This window comes from Strongylocentrotus purpuratus, unplaced genomic scaffold (assembly GCF_000002235.5).
Source record: "Strongylocentrotus purpuratus isolate Spur 01 unplaced genomic scaffold, Spur_5.0 spur5_scaffold_13, whole genome shotgun sequence".
Taxonomy (NCBI): Eukaryota; Metazoa; Echinodermata; class Echinoidea; order Camarodonta; family Strongylocentrotidae; genus Strongylocentrotus; species Strongylocentrotus purpuratus.
In genome coordinates this window covers 8,681,453-8,703,241 of record NW_022145598.1, presented here as the reverse complement: position 1 = coordinate 8,703,241, position 21,789 = coordinate 8,681,453, and the positions used below count along the sequence as shown (strand labels likewise).

General features: G+C 36.0%; 1 protein-coding gene across 1 annotated transcript; it reads left to right on the top strand.

Moving 5' to 3' along the window:
• The first annotated feature begins 5,962 nt into the window (after positions 1-5,962).
• LOC105442836 (bone morphogenetic protein 1-like) lies at positions 5,963-21,429 on the top strand. Its single transcript, XM_030983864.1, has 10 exons — positions 5,963-5,987; positions 9,460-9,472; positions 14,480-14,817; positions 15,503-15,856; positions 16,496-16,852; positions 17,277-17,642; positions 18,019-18,375; positions 19,006-19,092; positions 19,695-19,776; positions 20,586-21,429. Exons 1-10 carry the CDS (start codon positions 5,963-5,965, stop codon positions 21,427-21,429), a joined length of 2,823 nt encoding a protein of 940 aa, XP_030839724.1.
• Positions 21,430-21,789: the final 360 nt, after the last annotated feature.

Sequence of the window (21,789 nt, the reverse complement as noted above, 5' to 3'; positions counted from 1 at the left end):
CCCGAGTAGGATGTTTCCCCAAGAGTAAGATAGTAAAATAGTAATCGTCCTTGGTCAAAAAACATAGAGTGAAAGTTGTTTCCAAAAATTTCAAACCTTGGAACAAATGTGATATGTTTTATAATTCTTTGTTGGAAATAGAGCATTAACAGTCACTTATATTTCCCGATACGAGCTAGCCACTTGTTTACAGGGGACATATCATTTAGAATATTATATTGTGTTATTCTCACTTTTGTGTGTATTATTACGCTTGCCGGTAATTAAAAGAGACTACTATGTTTCTAGATGTTTTATAAATATATGATTTATTTGATTATTTTGTTTTGAATTCTTAAAGGGATAGTTGAGTTCTTGTTTCAGACTTCAAATGACTTCAGAGTGCATGGTTATTGCTCTTATTCTTATTTATGACATTTCTAGTGCTCTTTTAGGACCTATAATTGCTACGAAGGTAATTTCAGACTCCAAAATATGTGACATTTAGCCAAAAGGATCATACTAATTCACCTCCAATGTCAAAGAACTATCATGACCTTTGATTGATTAATAAATTAATAATAACAAAACACGGGCTGGCTGGTTGTGCGTATTATAACCAGAACGAAAAAACCAACAAAAAGCCAACAACGGCATTGGCTGAAAAAACGTATAAGGTGCTTTTTTTTATCAATGGCTGGTTCAAACTACCGAATATTTGTGGGGCACCACAATTATTAGAAATTGTTATATTTATGGATATTTCAGCGATTTTGATCAAACAAAGATGATTTTGTCATTTAAATTGTTTGTTCTTTCAAATTTGACACATATTTTTCATTTTTTTTTTTTTTTTTTAATTATCTTACTTAAATTGCAAAACTCAACTATCCTTTTAAGGAGTGATAATTTTTTGAGTAAAAAAACAGCACGGGGCATTTTCTTAAAACACATTATTCTACACTGTCGTCTTATTAAGCACAGTTTCCTCAGGTTGTAATATTTTGTAAAATACTTCTAAACATTGCTATGTAGCTTCATTGGAGTAACTTGGATATAAAGAACGTCGTAGCGACTGCTTATAACACGCAACCATCGCCTTTGGCCTATTGTTGTCGTTATTGTAAATATAGTACATACTATCAAAATTAGACTTAATAAATTAGACTCAGTGAAATCACGTAAAACCCTTAATTCATTTAAATGTAATACGAATAAAGAATTTTGTCAGATTACATTGTTTGGTCTTTTCCCAGTGCTGAATTAATATTGAATATTATTTATAGATTTCTATAACACATCCATCCCTATATTTTATAACTTCCATATATACACTTATTTTTTGTGTGAGACATATTTACATCAACATATTTTCATTTTCATTTCGTCATCATCATCATTATCAACACCATCATCACCATCATCCCCTTCATCATCATTACCATTTCTAAATACTATACAAATATACAATGACACTCGAGGATCTAGCTGAAACTATTCGCATCGAAGGAACATCAACTAGTACTATTCTCCCGAGGGCCATCGGCCCGAGGGAGAAAAGTACTAATGATGTTCCTGAGTGCGAATAGTTTTAGCTTGTTCCGAGAATGAGTCATTTTATATTTGTTTTATATCCCTTCCATCTGTATTATTCCTTGTACACTTCTGTAATAACATGAACCTTATACTCACATTCACATCTACATTCAGATCGAAAAGAAATAAAGAAAATTGCACAGCTCAAATGAAACATTGAAGGATGTAAAAATGTTTAGCTGGCGCTAGTGTAGTGCAGTTATCGCACAGCGTAAATTGCATATGGCTTGAGCGCCGTGACACCGCAGGGGTTGACCGCGCAGAGGCACTTTGAAATCATGTACGCGCTCGCTGGGAAAACGCATATAGTTCAAGAATATGCGTTTTTTATTGTGACGTCACGCATAATACCTTTTTTTCCCTAGGAAAAAAGGTACTATGCGTGACGTCATCAATAAAAATGAACTATTTCGATCTAGTCGGCAGGAAACGTCTTTTACAGTAAAACTATTCTTTTTCTTGTTGTGTACACACCTAATGCAACAATCTTACGATAAGGGATATAATTCTTTATATATTTTGAAATAATTTTTCATACCCCGCTATCACGCTATCAAGTAATCGTTTATTGCATTAGTCCTTCTTCTTCTTCTGCAGATTTCTTTATGAATAATTCTTCGTATTGTGTTATCGGTTAAATTTTGTTTGAATGTTATCATTTATAATTATCATAATTGTTTATCAACAGAATTGATGTATTTCCAGAAATGTAATTTCATTCATATTTTGCAGAAGAAAATCAATTCAATTCAATTAAATTCAAATAGCTTGTAGTGCTAATGTAATTTCATGCATTTTTTATTCACAGAGGTTAAAGGCCCACTGCACTACTGGTAGCTACTTGCTCCCTCCATATAACAAACGATGCCTAATCGGTGACCATTGGTCCCCCATGATCCTCTCTTTCTTATGTTAACTGAGAGCTGAGTTGATGAGATAACCACCTGTCCAGTGACCTTGCAGAGCGGTCTAATCCCTCCTGTAAACTACGGCAGATAAGCTTTAAGACGTCATCATGTTGGCATTTTAAGTAAGATTTTATATTTTTTAATTAATGATGTCATTTTCTCAATTTGCTTTGGACAGTGTCTCGCTTGTTTCACTCGATTTTCTCCCATATTTTAATATTTTATAATTGAGAATCCGTGCAACAAAGATCGTGATATTGACCCCTCATTTAGACAATCATCATCAAATTTTCAAAATAAAGGTACAGGTCAAAATTTGCCTCAGCGCTATTTTGGCGCTTTTTATTTATGACCGCGAGTTGTGTATCTAATTATATGGAACAAACACTGGTGTGCTACATTGTACTGCAAAAGAAAAAGGGTTAACTGTATTCTGAAATCACGAGAGTTAACAAAATGACACATAATACAGTACTTTATTGTTATTTTCAAATGTGGACATACCACCTACTCTAGGGCATGGTGGCTCAGTCGTTAGAGCGCCCTCATGAACGGGAGGTCGTGGGTTCGAACCCCGGCCGAGTCATACCAAAGACTTATAACAATGGGACCTTCTGCCTTCTAGCTAGGCGCTCAGCATATTAGATTGGAGAAGGGTAGTAATAACATATTATGTTATGCAGGGCCCGCTGGAAGAACAGTTTCATAAATGAAGTGGCTACCCTGGGTAAATAAAAGTTATTATTATTATTATTATTATTATTATTATTATTACAAGATACTATTATAATCTTTAGTTCTTATTCAAATCGTATTTTAGTTGTTTTTTTTTCATGCTGTTTTCAGAAAGTGGAAATTCTGATTTTCAACCTGCTTCAATAAAGCGAAAAGAATGTTTTGATAATAGTAAGTTAATTTCAACAATTCCCTGTTAACAAAAACCCTATAATGTAATCAACTGTAATTTGAAAGAGAAACAAAAAGAACTGTAAACATCTTTTGTAGATTCGGTGCACAGTTTCTTACCGGTTATTGACAGATAGATTGATATTTGAGCGTTGCTGGTTACCATGGATATCAAAGCCATGCCAATTGGAGGGAGACATGTACCAGATATCAAAATCAGAGGACGAGTCGATTGCTGACGATAGATGGCAGCAATGATAGGAGCTGTATGCAGACAAGAACGCTCTAAGATATTATTTAGGAGAGCTAAAAACAAAAAAACTTTCAAGTAAAAAACTTTTTATATAAATGTTTGCAGTATCGAAATTCATTTATTTAGATTCAGTTCTAGATATTCCAGAATATGTTATTCAGTGTATAGAAAATATCATATCCGACTTTCTTTGGGGTGAAGATAAAGGTATGATTTAAAATAAAACTATCATAGGGGATTTAGAAGAAGGGGGTCCCAAGACGGTCGACCTTATAACGATGTTTGCAGCTCAGTTGAAGTGTATAAATATGTATAACACAACTAGTAATGGGTGGAAGAATATCATTGATAAGTCACACGTAGAAGACCATACAACCGTTTATAAAGGAATGTTGAAAGCTTATTTCAGTTTTAATAATCCAGACAATGTAGAATATGCTAATCAAATAATTCAGAATAATAATAATATTTTGTGTTGCATCCTAACCCTGTTTTGATAAACGCATGCTTGTTTTAAAGGTATAATCTTAGTGAGCGTATTATACAATAATGACAGGTCAATAAAATGGGTTGAAAGAGGAGTTTCCCCCGAATTTTGTAATGCTATGGAGGAGTATTGTTCATGCCATACCTTTAGCTTGGAAACAAAAATTAAGACAAGGTTTTGATAGGAGGAATTGTGTATCCAAGGCATTTACTAATATTGAAAATGACTCAGAGTTTACACTAGAAAATATGACATCCAAGTATTCTTACCGTAGTCTAATCAGAGAGATCTTTATACCTACTACTTCTCATAACAAATTTACGAGGGAAATGGATATTACAGATAAAGATTGGGAAAAAATTGATATATCTTACTTTTTATATCAACTATTGACGTTAGAACAAGACTTTTCCAGTACAAAATTAACACAAACTGTCTTTAACTAATTATAGATTACGAAGAATGAAATTGGTTGACTCAGAACTATGTATCTTTTATGAAAAGTTTCCTGAAACAATGGAGCATATTTTGGGGGAAGTGTGAATATGTAAGACCGCTATGGTAAGAGTTTCAAGCCTGGTATAGAGACATTACTAGTGTTTTATATAAGTTTGAATTTTGACTCAATATTATTCGGATATAAAAGATATATTAAACCATAATTTGTTTATTAACTTTGTTCAATCTTAATTTTTAAAGAACTATATAGTAAAAAGATAAAGGACACATAGACCATCGTATAGATGTTTCAAACATTTAATCAAATTTAGTTTCACTCTAGGAAAGCAAGTGGCTTTGAAAAATAATACAACGAGCATTTTTGTTTTACTAATTGGCATGTGTTAAATGTTAATGCTTTAGAAGATTGATGAACAATGCAGCTGTTACGACATTTTAAAATTAATTTTTCTTCTTTTTTCATCTTTCATTTCTGTAAAATTGTATTTCTTGTTTAGGCGAGGCGTCAAAAATATCGATACCAGCAGGCTGCCGCCTCACGTATTGGCGCATCGAGGCTGCAATTACGGCCGAAGCCTGGCTGGGGCAATTATTTTGCACTTATTAGCCCAGCCGGCTTGCGCCAGGCTGGGATCTGAGGCTCGGTTTCCATTCGAAAGGCGGCAGCCGGCGCATGCTTTTGTTCGGAGACCATTATGATGACATCATGAGTTAATTGAGGGTCCTACCGCCAGCGGTAGCCGGCTGAGCTAATTTAAAAAATGCAGCCAGGACGCACAAGTGCAGTTAGCTGCCGCTGGCTGGTATATTTATTTTTGACGCCTCGCCTTATGTGTTGTTCAAAAAAAAAATTAAATTATACCCCGAAGGGAGGGGGAAAATTAAGAAACTTCCTTTTGGGAGATTAAAATACCCCCCACTCCCCCCCCCCCCCCCCTCCCTAATAAATAAATAAATAAAAATAAAAAAATTATTATAATAATAATAATAATAATAACAATAATAATAATAATAAATTAATTAATTAATAAATAAATAAATACAAAATTTTAAAAAAAATATATATAAATTTAAAAATAAATAAATGAATAAATAATAAAAAATAAAAATGCATCAATAGTCTAGTTCCTCCTTAGCTATCAGAACTCATATCTTTCAGTAAATCATCACGAAACTCCTGCATATGTTTTAGCTGGACCACCCGTCTCCCAAGATGCTTCCAACACTTGGTTAATGAGTTCCTAAAACTGCCGCTCCCGAGAGACAGAATGAGATTCCCAGATTTCTTCGAAGCCAGTAATCCCTCAATAACTTAAAGATATCTAAAACCTACATTTTCTCTTAATTGTAAGACGCATTTGAATATGTATATGGATGATACAAAGGGGGTGTATCGTCTATACCACCACAGCTCTACTTTTCAGTCCAAACGTATATGTCAGCATTTAAGAAAAGGGGGACACATTCTTTGATTTGCGTATGATAGGGAGTCCTTAAGGTTTGCCACTTGAGTTTCAAAGTGGCGGTGCACCGGCCAGTTATGCTCCCCTAACTCCAGCAGTGAGGTAGTTGATTATTGTGTAAGCGAATCATGAAAAGTTCATCGTGCAGGATCATATAAGAGATAATTTGGCAAAGGATTAGAGTGGTCGCAGTAGGAATAATTGAGATTTAGATTCTTACCTGAAATGTGGCAGAATGCATTGAGGAGACTATGAGCAATTTCGAGATCCGTCGATGTCGTTCCAAGACTTATGTTGATATCATCTAAGTAAATTCCAATGGTCTTGGTAATAGCTATAATACTAGATGTCCTTAAGAAGGTACACACCACCAAAGGTAAACAGGGCGAAGTTAAAATATCATAAACACGACCCATGGTAGACTTTGATGGAATGATTTTTTTTTTTTTTATTAATGAACGTTACGCTACACTTATGGTAGCTGGTTAAAATAGACTATTAGTGGCGCCGAAAAAACGTGGTGATTCTCCTTCACACGGGTCCTCCACCTGATTTTGACTGTAATATAGCTTAGGTAAAGTAAACAGGGGAGGCGCACGTTAACACAAAAGGCAGGCTTCAGTTAAGATCATAAAACAAGAAAGGGAAATCGAAAGAGAGTATGGATGGAGAAGGAGAGAGAGAGGGGAGAGAACGAGAGAACGAGAGAGAAAAAATAGAGAAAGAGAAAAAGAGAAAAAAAAGAGAGAGAAAGAGAGAGAGAGAGAGCGAAAGAGAGGGAGAGAGGGAAGGGGGAAGAGAGAGGGGATTTATAAATAACCCTACATGTTGTATTAAGAAGACATCTATATGATATTAATATATTTACATCTTACAGCGTCAATAGACGGACATGTGTAGTGAAAAATAAGTCATTAAGTAGACATGGTCATTAGAAGGACAATTCCATGTCCCGTTAACGATTGAACAATACATTACTGCCCTCTGCGTACGTTTGCAGGCAGAGGATACTTAAAGGCCTCCCAAGAAACAATAGATTTAATCATTAGTCATTAGTTTAATTGGTTATTTTGTTTTGAATTTAGGGTTAGGGTTAAGGTAATATACCTCTTATTATGATGTCCGGTCAATGTACAATTTAGGATTATATATATATACAGTGCGTCCCAGAAAATTGACAAAAGACTTAACTCCATTTCGGTGACAATCAGATAGGCATGAAGTCTTTCGTCTACGACTGATTGTCAACGAAGCGGAGTTAAGTCTCTTGTTAATTCCCTTTCTTGCTACGGCAGGCAGCCAGGGAAAACGAATTCGTTTGATAAAATTATGGAAATGCAAGCACTACTTTAAACAAACAGAACTTTGTCATTTCTTGCTCATTTTTCCTGATTGAGGTGTCATATTAAAGGGCAGAAACTCAACTTTCTAGAAATGTGATTTTCTCTTTGAAATTCAGAAACCGTCCGCCAAATGACTTGTTGGTTTCCTCTCTTCAAATTCATTTGAATCACTCATGCGGGAAATATGCATCATATGATTTGCATCAAATGAAAGAGGAGGATCTAAGCTTTCCAAATATGTGTCATTTATCAATTATACTTTTAATTAAGTTATGATACAACATCGATAACTCTCGGTTTCGTTTTTTATGGGACGCACTGTATACACATATACATTAATCCTCATTACTGTCAGTTATGACTTAAGGACGTAGGTCCCCTAGTTGATTAGCATAGTAGCATACACTTGCTTCAGCAGTAACGCAAAACAAACACTCGCAAATTATTAGTTTATAAAATCTGAGAATGTATAATATTATTATTTAGATCTATTAGGAATAATTCATTGTCAAAATCATTCCTTAAATTGGGGTAAAAATAAGTATTCCACCATTATGGCCAACAGTGTAAGTCCACGGTTTCTCCAGTTTTACCGTGGTTACTACCTTAGTATACACCGCCAAACCATCCTCACACAGACTCCAAACTGACTGGTAATTTTCAATTATAATTTATAATATGATATGTAATTTTGTCTGGTGGCGGTTTCGCCGTTGTGACTGACTCGATCATCGAGTTTCACCGAATAAGGAGAATACAGACGATTATGAGAGAATAGATCATTTTGCTTAGCATACAGGTGATCTTGCGTGACATAGCCGGCTTTAAATATAAGCCTATACCAGTTTATAATAAGAATTGGGGTAAAAAAACAAATTAAAACTGCCCTTAGAGGTGATCTTAATTTTTATCATGTACCTTTGTAAAAAAAAAAAAAACCTAGAATATCTAAAAAAATCGCAATATTGCTTGATCATTTTCACTTTCAATAACCTCTTTTTTAGAATATCATGACGAAGAGGTTTTCAACAAATAATTGCACAGTCATTAAAAAAAGAAAAAAATAGTAAAGGCCTTTTTTATCAGTGGTTGGATACTTCCTTGTAAGATTATTGGAAATACAAAATCCCGTGAAGATATACGTACAGTAGGCCTATCTGACCTTTGTTAAACATTTCCGGTCGGTATTTCCTCAATTCAAACTGAAAGACAGCTTGAAAGAGAAACGAACAAAATTTTATAATAAGACGGATTTCATTTCTTTCAACTATGTGTTATTAGAGTCCATTTGTTTCACCCCAAAGAAAATAAGAGCGAAAAATACTTTAAAAACACGGATATAATTGTGTTTAACTTAGTGATATTTAAGTTAAGTCGTTCAAGTCCATAGCACCAGTATATTAAATGTTTTTGTTCCAGGTTGAAGATATGGAAATGTGTACGGAAAATTACATTTTGGACGTCTCTCATATGCAACCTGACTCTTACCACATTTTTTTTTAATGGATTAAATTTTAAATAAATTATTAGGTGTATAGGTAGGGCATTTGCAGTGGAAACGTCGCTGTCCAGATTCTAAACCAGTTTGCATGACCTGCACCGGGGATTTCTCATTATACCAAGATACCAAAAGTTCAGCAAGTCCATAAGCACGACAAGAAAGACTAGAGACCGACAGAGCAAATGAATATAATATATTATAAGGAAAGATAGAGAAATGACAGTCTTTTGGGCCGTCAGTCTCAAATAACTCTTTAACGTAGCTAAAGTGAGCTGTTTGGTCGTGTATATTGGACTTATCTGAGCTGAATAAGGTTTTAGGTCTAATTAATAGTGGATGACTCATATAAAACAACTACAAGGTTTAATTTCTATAAATATTTTATGCGAAGATGTTACGTTCACTCCAGCATTTAAAGGTAAGAGGGAAATCCCCGTTGGTGGTTACCTTGTTCTCCCGAAATTTACAGATGATATCCGAAACCTGTATTATAGGAAACTGATCTGCACGTGAGGCATGCTAATTATAATGTACATGTCATGTAAATACAGCACCATCCGCTACGGATGTATGGATTGTTTTAAGGTGAAGAGAAGGCAGAAGTGCTGCAGTCGATGTCATTATGTCTGTATCCTTACTTCTCGACTACCATTAATCTGTTTGCCCTGCCTGGGTAATGAATTCTTCTTTACAGAATAAATCACGAGCACGTTGTAAAGGCACGGCCGTTCGAGTACTAGGAGGAAATGAAGGGGTTTATTTTGTTCATCTTTGGTGTAATACCATTTCTTATTAATACCAACTACGCACTTTTGGAAAGTAAGTACACCATGCTCATCATACTAAGTAAAGGTTTCATTTTTCAATTCGCTTTACTTTCATTACAGTGTTTAATAGTTAGAATGCCTATCATCGTTATTTTCAGCCTTGTTCCTTCTTTTTAGTAGTAGTATTAATAGCAGACGTAAATTAGTAGTAGTAGTAGTAGTAGTAGTAGTAGTAGAAGTAGTAGTAGTAGTAGTAGTAGTAGAAGTAGTAGTAATAGTATAATAATAATAATAGTAGTAGTAGTAGTAGTAGTAGTAGGAGAGAAGTAGGAGTAGTATATGTAGTAGAGTTATTTCTATGAATTTCGATACCGAGTGTCAAATACTTAAACCAACTTCATCAAGAAATTAAACACTTTTCATCATTCTCTTTGTAGTTGCGTCTTCAGTACGATATAGGCAAATATCAACTTGCCTAAATCAGTTTAAAACATTATTGTACTGCATTTGTTCCGTTTATCTCTTTATTTTCTGGTCTCCAGTATTCTCAACTGCCCCTGACTACATAAATATTGAGTTATTTCTCGAAATTCCAAATTGTCTCAAAGAAATAGCTGGATAATAATTTCTTCAGTTAGTATCATTATTTATGGGAAGGAAGTGGGTAGGTGGGATTATGGTGGGGATGTCTTCGTTTCCTTTGTGTATTAGAAGAGGGCCCATTTGGAAACGTTTATCTTTACTTGCATAAACATACGTCAGCCTATTATGTTGGAGCTAATAATTTGGTTTCTTTTTAATGGTAAAACTTAACGCAGTGGACATACATATCCCCCATCAGTAGTTATGTAACTAAGATTTAAGATTTGTCAAAATTTCGGTCAGTTAAATATGGTTCTCACCTGAAACCGCAAGGCCCGACTGCGTTGTGTATTGGTTACGGTTATGCCGTTCTCAACCGGGGACTAGACAATGATTCTCAGCCTTTTGTGTATAAATTTACATGGTATGCCTCCACTTTTCAAATCCTTGCCTTAAACAAAGGTTTTACTTTTCTTCAGGATAATAGCTCACCCATAAACTCGCTAAAGGGAAAAGTCCAGAGTAAAATCCTGCAAAAATCATTGAAATACTTTCGCTTTTTAATATCCATGTCCTCGCCGATAGTCGCACAGATTTATCAATATCACTAATGTGAGCTCTGCTTCTGACTAAGTTATAAACGGGTAATCCCCCCCCTCCCCCCCCCCCCCCTCCCCTCCCTCCTCGAGCGTACGCAAAACAAAATTCTGTGTAAGCAATAAACCAGGGAGTTGAAACGGACTCCTGGCTAAACGAAGGATCACAACTATGCCACTACAATTTCTGGGTACCACTTTCTGAAAGCAGCAGGAAACTTGTTTACTGACGCGCAATTAGATATCCAGGAGGAGTAGGAAGTTTTCAGGAGAAAAGACCCCCCCCCCCCCCCCTTCTTACACATGGGTTGCGTTTTGAATGGAAGTCCCTAATAATGGGTGCCATTTTCTGCCAAAATTACCCTTAACATGTGTGGTTTAAACGTGCAGCCGCACGACCCAGTGGGGGGGGGGGGTGGGGACTTTCCCTGAGTTGACAATTTTGAAACTGCTGGGTCGGGAGCATATTCCAACATTACGTGGTAGGCCTACCTATCACCAAGATAGTATCTAAAATAATATGGCGCAAACGGATCGTCGTCTGACTCTCGTCACTTTCGTCATGCGCGTGGGTTCGAGTCCCGTGCTCAGTAGGCGAAAATGCAGAAATGATTGTCGCCACGTTAAGCACACGCTAATGAGTTCATATTTCGCTTTCGTTCATGGTTTCCGTATGTTTCAGTTTCAATTACAGGAATTGAACTTTACATAAACATATCATGGCTATTTTAAGTTCAATTTAAGATTTTAGGATTCAATAAACATGTAAGATCAATATGAAACAAAATGAAGTATTTACAAAGTAGGATGATGCTAAACTTCTATAAAAAGATTTGTGCTAAGAGTCATCTTTTAAACGGTTTACACTTTTCCACTATCAACTTCATATTATCAAATGGAAAGAGAGCGGCCATTGACAAATTCAATGATTATATGGTATTTATATTCAACATTTCATAATTTGTGTCAGACAAAATCGCTATGACCCCCACCCCCCCCCCCCCGCCACACACACACACACACACACACACACACACACACACACACACGCACACACACACACACACACACATAAAATCCACACAGTCTTTATTGCATGACATAATCTCCGCGCACCTAGGAATTGTATCCGCAGTAACATAACTCTATGGTTAGATTTGCTTCAGTCGAGTCTGACCCTCACACTTATAGCAGTGCGTATCAAATAAATGTTATTCAAATACAATTCAGTTCATTTTTTATCTTCTTCATTATTTATAAATCATTGCCGGAAGTTTGCTTTGTCTACAATAACTACAGATAAGGGATAACATGACAGTACAGGATAATATTGACAAGATATACAACATTTACAAAATGCAGTATGAGGCAGATTTTTTGATAATCAATTTGTAATTTTATCTAAGTGTACTTTCACTCGCTAAATTAGCTCAATATAACCCAAACTTCAGTTTGAAGAAAAGACAGAAGTTATCAAAACGTGTTACTTCAACCTAAATAAAACAAAATTAAGAATTGGAAAAAAAACATTACTTGGTATTCTGGAGGTTGCCCGGCGATAACGTCCTTTAGAAAGATATTAATCCACAATCATGTGCCACACTAAACCAAAATGGGTACCTGCAATATCGCTAGGGCCCTCAAGGAGAACAGCAGTGATGCTAATGAGGCTTCATTGGGTACAAAGTAGTAGTAATAGCAGAAGTAGTAGTAGTAGCCATAGTAGTAATAGTACTAATAGAAGTAGTAATAGTAGTATTAGTAGTAGTAGTAGTAATAGTAGTAGTAATAGTAGTAGTAGTAGTAGTAGTAGTAGTATTAGTAGTAACAGTAGTAGTAGTAGTAGTAGTAGTAGTAGTAGTAGTAGTAGTAGTAGTAGTAGTAGTAGTAATAGTAGTAGTAGTAGTAGTAGTAGTAGTAGTAGTGATAATAGTAGTAATAGTAGTAGTAGTAGTAGTAGTAGTAATAGTAGTAGTAGTAGTAGTAGTAGTAGTAGTAGTAGTAGTAATAATAGTAGTAGTAGTAGTAGTGGTGGTAGTAGTAGTAGTAGTTGTAGTATCAACATCATTATCATTTATATTTTCACTCATATTGATATTGTTATTAATCATTTATCATCATCATCACCATTATCATCATCAGTATTATCATTATTCTATTTGAATACCAGGTGATATCAATTTGGAGGATTCTTAATTTTTAATGTATTTTTGATTGCTACAATATAACGTGCAATGATACTAAGAAATTGTTAGTATATCCTCTATTCAGCTTTTTTCTGCAAAGAATTGTCGAATAAAACTACCATTGAAATCACCAGAATTCATGAAAGTGATATTCATCATCGAAAAAGCACACAATGATAAATTCACATTACACTTTCGTTCATCGTTTCCGCATGTTTCAGTTTTAATTACTGGAATTGAACTTTACATAAACAAATTTTCCTACTAAGCCTATATCATTTTCATGACTTTTTTTTAATTTTAATTCAAGATTCGGTATTCCCTTCTCATGATCTAATTTTCCTACTGAGCCTATATTATTTTCATGACTTTTTTTTAATTTCAATTCAAGATTCGGTATTTCCTTCTCATGATCAATATGAAAGTAAATTAAATATTTACAAAGTAGGATCATGCAAAACTTCTATTAAAATATATGTGCCAAGAATCATATTTTATACGGTTTACACTTGTCCACTATCATCTCATAATCTCCACGCACCTAGGAATTGTTCCGGCAGTAACACAAAACTCTATGGTTAGATTTGTTTCAGTCGAATCTGACCCTCACACTTATAGCAGTGTGTATCAAATAATTGTTATTCAAATGCAATTCAGTTCATTTTTATCTTCTTCCTTTCTTCCTTATTTATAAATCATTGCCGGAGGTTTGCTTTGTCTACATTCGTAATACACAAAAACTACAGATAATGGATAAGATGACAGTACAAAATAATATAAACAAGATATATAGCATTTTAAAGATGAAGTATGAGACAATTTTTTTTATAATTAATTTGTGATTTTATCTAAGTGTACTTTCACTCGCTAAATTAGTTAGGTATAACCAAAACTTCAATTTGAATAAAAGACGGAAGGTAGAATGTGTAACTTCACCCTAAATAAAACGAAATTAAGAATTAAAAATCTTTACCTGGTATTCTGAATGTTACCCGGCGCTTGAGAACATCCTTTAAGAAGACACTAATCCACATGTGTCACTTTCCACCCAGATGTAAATGGGAACCAGAAATTGCTAGGGCCCTCATGGAGAACAGCAGTGATGCTGATGAGGCTTCCTTGGTTACAAAATAGTAGTAATAGCAGAAGCAGCAGTAGTATTAGTAGCAGCCATAGTAGTAGAAGTAGTAGTAGCAGTAGACGTAGTAGTAGTAGTAGTAGTAGTAGTGGTAGTGGTAGTAGTAGTGGTATCATCAATATCATTATCATTGTTATTTTTATTGATATTGATATTGTTATTATTTGTTATTTTGTTATTATCGTTATAATAATTATCATTATTTTTATTATAGTGTTTCATTATCATCATCTGCATAATGATAATCAATAATCATCATCACCATCATCATCATCAGTATTATCATTATGCTATTTAAATACCAGATGATATCAGTTTGGAGGATTCGGAAGTGGCAAATGTAACCTCTCCAAACTACCCGAACGACTATGAAATCAACACTGACATCCGATGGAGGGTAATAGCTCCACCAGGCCACAGGGTGATGCTGCACTTCGTGGATCTGCACATCAAAGATGACCTCGACTACGTCACCGTCTACGAAGGTAGGACGCCGATATTTGAAGAGGCTGTGCAGAGAATTCGTATATCTGGGTTCGACCGTCCTCCAAACACAACCTCTGTAGGATCCTACCTCTGGCTCCAATTCACCAGTGATGCGGAATCTAATGATAAAGGATTCAATGCTCTTCTGTCGTACATTCATATACGTGGTGAGTATTCTTGGATTTTAATCGACTCGGGCGAAGCAGGCACGGATCTAGAATATTATTTTGGGGTGCTTAGGAGGCTGAGCAGTTAAGGAGTTCTGGCTTTCATTTTCTACCTGTATCTCCCTTTACATTCTATTCAAGGAAAAAATGGGGAAAACTTAAAGAAATTGTGGGTTACGCTATTGGTGCTAAGGTATCTTCATTTTAGGTAATTTCGTTTCTCTCCTAAGAATACAAGTATAAATGAAAAGGCCTATTTCAGGCAGAATTATTCGACCACGGCTGTATAAAATACACATTATGGATGGAATCAATAAAATTGATGGGTATTCGAATGTAACTAGAAATACGACTTTACTATGAATTTGACGGCCATGCTGATCTATAAACTTTTAAACTAAATGTAAAGTCATGGAATTCAACTTTACTTGAGTCCGAACTCTAATCAGTATTGTATCAGTATATGAAAAACGAAAAGACAGTCAAAACTCATCTGAAGGGCGATTTCAACGCCCTATCGTGTTCTCATATAAATCATGTACGGAATACGTAATACTTCATGGCAATGTTCGCATACATCGAAAGGCAATGGTCTTTAGTTGGTGTATTAATAGGAAGTCTCTGCGATCATATCATAATGCCATATACTTCTACTGGCTAAAAAATGCTTCTATTGACATTCCAGATATATTGTTGACGCTTGTGGAGGAAGCCAATATAACAACTCCTAACTACCCAAACCAATACGACAATGATGCCGATATACTATGGAAGGTCACAGCGCCATCTGGGTACAGAGCGGTACTCCATTTCAAGAACTTTACCACGCAGCAACTCAAGGATAACGTTACTGTCTTTGAAGGTCGGGCACCAGAATTTGAGAAGTCCGTGATGAGAATTCATGAATCCGGCAGCACCATTCCTAGCAATATTACCTCTGTTGGATCCTATCTTTGGCTTCGATTCATCAGTGACGATCAATCCATGTTAGGCACACACACAGGATTTAGTGCACAGCTTTTGTTAGCTGATATACCAGGTGAGAAATAAATTAAGTTCTTTTGCAAACTCTCCATTTTAACATTGCATAAAGTAATCCCACACTTCACAGTTTCATAGATATCAATCAAACACGTTACCGTTTCGTAGAAATGGTAGAGACAAGGGAAAATGGGGAGCACTCATCCCTCCACCCCCAGGTTCATAATTCCGAGGTTCCTAATTCTATATCTAGGGATTTATAATCCCGAAAATCATAATTCCGAACATTTGGTGCGTTATTCCGAATGTTTGTTCATCTGAAGGTTTCATAATTCCGAAACTGATATAAGGTTCATTATTCCGAAATCAATAGAAAGCTCTATAGCATTTTCGGTATTATGAATATGCACGATTATGAACCCTATTAGTTCGGATATACCAACCTTCGGGATAACGACCCTTCGGAGCCGTAAAAATTGGCCTATCATGTATCACAATATCCAAAATCACTCTGAATGTATTGAAAATAGTGCGATGTCAAACATGGTTATATAGATGTATAATATAATGCCAGTTTACTTGTGTGTCAGTGTTTGCGGATTATAAATTCCTCCTAAATCTGTTAAACCCTTATAACATATCCATATGTATGTTAATCGCTCATTTTGAATCTTTTACCCTCTTGAATTAAAATCAGTTATCGATTTGTCGACCACGGAGACCGCCAACTTAACATCGCCTAAATTTCCAAACCAATACGACAACAACACTGATAATCTATGGAAGGTGAAAGCTCCAACTGGCTACAGGGTTGTGGTGACCTTCGCATATTTCAATACTGAGAATGAAAACGACTTTGTCACTCTTTTTGAAGGACGTTTGCCCGATTTTAAAGAGTCTACGGAAAAAAGAAAGTTGTCTGGAAGTCCTCGATTAGGCAGCTTTACCTCTATTGGGTCCTACATGTGGCTTCGCTTTACCAGTGATGGAGGGAACGGCATTGAATTGCTTTCCCCAGGCTTTGAGGCGATGCTTTCTTATATTACGATAAGAGGTAGGTTCGGAAACTGACATCTCGAAAGCTCTGACTCATAGCATAGGAGTAATATTGATGAACCCATAAATATTGCATTCATCAAATACAATAATCCATGTATTGGTATTTCAACACAAATTATATATATTTGTATTTTAAAACGCATTTTAACTTTAAATGCTGAATTATCACTTTGAAAATTACTTTAATTACCAATCCAATCCAATTAAAAGAGTATTTGGTATACCGCCTTTCCTTGCAATTACAAAGCGTTTCACTGTTTGCTCCATAAGGCAGTATATACATCATAAACAATGATTAAACCACTTGGAAACTTCAGCTGGGCCAAAAATATACACATAATATGTAATTCGTACGAAAATCACAAATCAGTTTGTTGAAATTCGTCATATCAATAACCAATCTTCTATTTGACTTCCAGAAATTACCTTAGAGAATCCAGAGTCCGTAGCTGAAGTTACATCTCCGAACTTTCCGCAAGAGTACAACAATTACGCTGATATCTTATGGAGGGTGAAAGCTCCAGCAGACTACAGAGTGCTGCTCCATTTCACCGCTTTGGACACCGAACCCGAGTATGATGTTGTCTCCATTTATGAAGGGCGGGTGCAGGACTTGGAGAAATCAACGAGGAGAAGTCGTAATTCTGGACATGGAAGTCCGCTTAACATCACCTCAATCGGATCCTACCTTTGGATACGATTTACCAGTGACCGGAATTACCAAGCCAATGGTAACAATACCTATACAGGGTTCAGGGTCCTGCTTTCTTCTGTCCCAGTACCTGGTGAGCTACTAAATTCTTTCTCTTTATTGCTGTTATTCATTTCAATTTGATATACATCGGGAATTTAACCGAAAGATAATATTTTGACTCGATTCCTATCTAGTATTCAATTTTTTTTAAATAAAAATTTTCAAATTCATTAACAAAGTGGTAAGTTAAGTTTCTTCTAAACACACTCTGACATAGTTGATATCATACCACGTTTAGAATAAATTAAACTTAATACTTTGTTTATCAATTATGACAATTTAATTGTCTATAAGATTGAATACCAGATGTGAATCAAGTTCTTTTTTTTTCTCCAGATATCATCGATGAATTGAAAAACACTTACGAATCAAATTAAAATAATTTTATACTGTCATTTGAATACCAGGTATATTGTTAACGACTTCGGAAACGACAAACCTGACATCTCCGAATTTTCCTCGCTCATACGACAGCGATACCGACATTTTATGGAAAGTGATCGCTCCATTAGGAGAAAGGGTGATGGTTACTTTCTCTGCCTTCAACACCGAGTCAGGTTATGATTTCGTCACCATCTATGAAGGACGAACGAATGACTTTGAGGAGGCTGTTGAGAGATCCAAACTGTCTGGGTCATCCGTTCCAGACAACATCACATCCATAGGGTCGTACGTTTGGCTCCGATTTACAAGTGCTGGCGAGCTTCAGAGTTGCGCATCATGCTCTGGGTTTATGGCAATGATAGGTACTGTTCCTATACGAGGTTAGTATGATATCGTGCAACAGTTGAATTTGGTAAATCGTGGTATATAGGGAAAAACATGGGAAAAGTGCTTTGACATCTCCCCCCCCCCCCCGGAATGATTCGAACATATTCAATTTATTTCGTGCAAGATAGGGAGAAATGAAAAAAGTCTGGATCATTTCTGAGAAAGAAATTCATGCCGAAATACTCTTCCTAGTGTATTCCATATCTTCCCAGGATCTCTCGTACACGAGGCAAGATCATTCACCAAAATACCACAATGACCATACTGCACCTAATAATGTATTCCTTAATAGTATAAAACTAATTTTGAATGGCAATAGTTGGACATGTTTTTTACGCAGATTTATTACTGCAAATTATTTATTGCTAAATGCAAAAGGCCTTCAGATAACATGTATTGTCCATGAGGCTGTATGGTCCAAAAATTTACAAATTTACACAATCCGATAATATATTTGCCTACAGAATAATTTGTTTTAATGAAATGTGTCACTCCCAGTCGTTCCTCTTCTAACCCCCCCCCCCTCCCACTTTATAGTGAAACCCCAGCGGTGTCGTCTCCAAATGACTTTTCCAAAGAAATAATGTAATGTTTTTGTTTGCATGTTGACGTCCATGCCTAAGGACTCGAATCTCAATCGACCACATCACCTGTAATGAAGACAAGTGTCCCAAACGCAACACCCAAGACAATCTTCAAAGAAGTTATAGGTATGTTTTGAGCTTTGTTGTTCAGGAATTAATTTAGTTTTAATTGTATTCTTCTTCACGTGCTTTGTCAAAACGTGATGGAAGCGAATGCCTTTCGGTGGCAACTGTAGTCCTGTCTTCATCATGGTCAGTAATATTCTAATCTGCAAAGCTTCCACTAAAGCTTTGCAATCTCTAGACACCCGTAGGTCACTGTTCAAGTGCTCCACGATCTTAGCTCTGAATGGTTTGATCAATTTACTCATCAGCTGATTTTCATTCCATTCGTCTTATCTTTAATAATTGTTGATTTGACATCTTCTTTCTTCATCCTTGGTATGATCAACATGTGCAGCACAAAACTCTCATTTCATTGAGGTATCTTCTGAGGCATCACCAATCATTAGGCTAATGATAGTCACCATGCCACATCAGACCTTAACAAGCAAGAAAATGAAAGATACTAGATCTATTTTTCTCTTGGTCATGCCTACATTTGAAACATTCATTTTTTATTGTCATACATTTAATTATCTAGAAAAATTTGGTCAACGTAGTATCTTAAGAATGAGATTTATTTGTTTTATGTTTTCTTTTTTTATCTCTTTCCCAAACATATATAGTTATTGCATCGATCGGTTCTTCCGTGGCTCTTCTCTTCATCGGATTTGTTATTTTAGCGGTGTTCATGTATCATCGCAAAGGGTAAGTTGAACGAGTCGTGTATTACCTTTTAAACAATTGTTTCGTTGAATTTACTTTGGATGAATCCTGGTTAGTTTCATTGACTACGCCGCTTACTATCTCGTTTTCAACTTTAAATCAAAAGAGAGTGAAGGTTATGGTAAAAAAAAAAGTCCCTCGCAAACTGTTAACGGCTTTTCTACTAAAGGATGTGCTTAGATATCAACAGAATTTGTTTAGATTTTATCTTGATTTACGTATAAATTAGAATGAATATCAATAGTAAAAGATAACTTGTGCTAGATGACGGCAATGGTAACGCTTTGATCTATACAACACAGACTCCTGTCACATTTCTCTGATAAATGCGTCCTTGTGAGTTTCTGACACTTTCAAAATTCCTGAACATTTGACCAAACTTCATATCTAAACTCAACCTTGACCCTATACCGAACTTAGATACTTAATCGCAACTTTAACTGTAACACTGAATCTTTGACGAAGTAATACTCGAATGATTGATATAGCGGCAAATGTTGGATCACACGGAAATTGACACAATATTTGAACACATCGAAATGCTTTTCAGAAGAGAAAAACTGAACTTGGCAGGGTAATTGTCCCTTTGTTTTATTCTGTATTCATTTGTGAATTTATATTCGAAAGAAGTTACTTTGCGTGAATCTATGAATCCATCACCTGTACTTGCAACATTGTGGATTCCGGGGTTTTCTGAACATTTATCATACTCTCCAAGGATAATGGAACTAATTTGCATCATTGAGGCACTTTCTACAGTGTTGTTCTTTCTCTCTAATCACCTTTTACAGATCCAAAACTTCAAAGACTCTGGGCCCCTCCAGTCCTGATGACGAATCTGCAGATATCGTGTACAGGAATCCAGTCTACGGTGCCGATGGGGATTCAAAAGACGACATCATAGGCTCCAGTGCAAGTAGGCTACCTACAGAGTTATATCAGGGGGTGACTCCCGATGCTAATGCCGCTGACTTGACTTACTGCTCTATTGACGATCTACCCCTTCTTGGGAAAGATATGCCAAATATTTACGAGGAATGTGCTGAAGAGGATGTTCTTGAGTACAAATCATTGGCTAACAATGCTACGGTTGACGTAGTCAAATCACAGGGTCCGGTATCCTGTGTTCGAGAAGAAGCTGCTCCAAGGATGCGTCAACTAACCGAAGATGGATACGAAGAGTGCATCGTCGACAACAACAAAAACATGCCAACACCTTCAGCAGAGACAGCAGACGCCCTCTACGACGGGTCAGAAAGTGGACACTTACCAACAAGAGCAGAAAGTCCTTCGATATCCAAGGCATCCAACGATAACGGGAACGATGACCAATACCTCGAGGTTAATATCCCTGGAAAGGCTTTTGGACATCCTACATCGAATGCCAGTACAGCCTCATTATGTCATGAAGAGAAGTATAATACGTTAGACTTTCAGAAGCCGGGTCATATCATACGTTCTATTTCTAAATCCCAGACAACCTTATCGAGGAATGCAAGTATCGAAAACCTCACCGATGCAAAGGAGGGTACTACCTACGACGCACTTAATATTCAGAAAGCTACGTCTCCGCGGAATCCTGCGAACGTCGTCATCCACGATGACAATGTTTACAATACACTCGGCGAATTTTAACCTCACCCCTGAAAACCGCTGAAAACAGCAGACATAATAGTACATATAATGACGCCCAAACCGTAGAGAAAGAGAAGAGGCTAAAATCTAGAATTAATTTCGTCCGTCTTTAGAGGATTGTACATTTTCATGAGGATGGTTTGGATATTAGAAGGGTTACGAAAACTCGAGATTCGAAGGCAACATTATTGTCCAATTTAACTCGACATTTCTGTTAAAGTTCTAGAGCACCGTAAGGTCTAAGTGAAAGTAACTCGAAAGTCATTTTGTTTCCATAACATCTGACAACCTTGACGGAGCTCTCTCTGTAAACATGATAAATAGATTGTACAAATACGATTATTATTGTAATGGCACTAT

Coding starts and splice junctions, on each gene's coding strand:
- LOC105442836 (XM_030983864.1), top strand. CDS start 5,963: ATGATACAAAGGGGGTGTATCGTCT. Junction 15,857..16,495: donor TTTGTTAGCTGATATACCAG/GTGAGAAATAAA, acceptor AATTAAAATCAG/TTATCGATTTGTCGACCACG. Junction 17,643..18,018: donor TTCTTCTGTCCCAGTACCTG/GTGAGCTACTAA, acceptor TTTGAATACCAG/GTATATTGTTAACGACTTCG.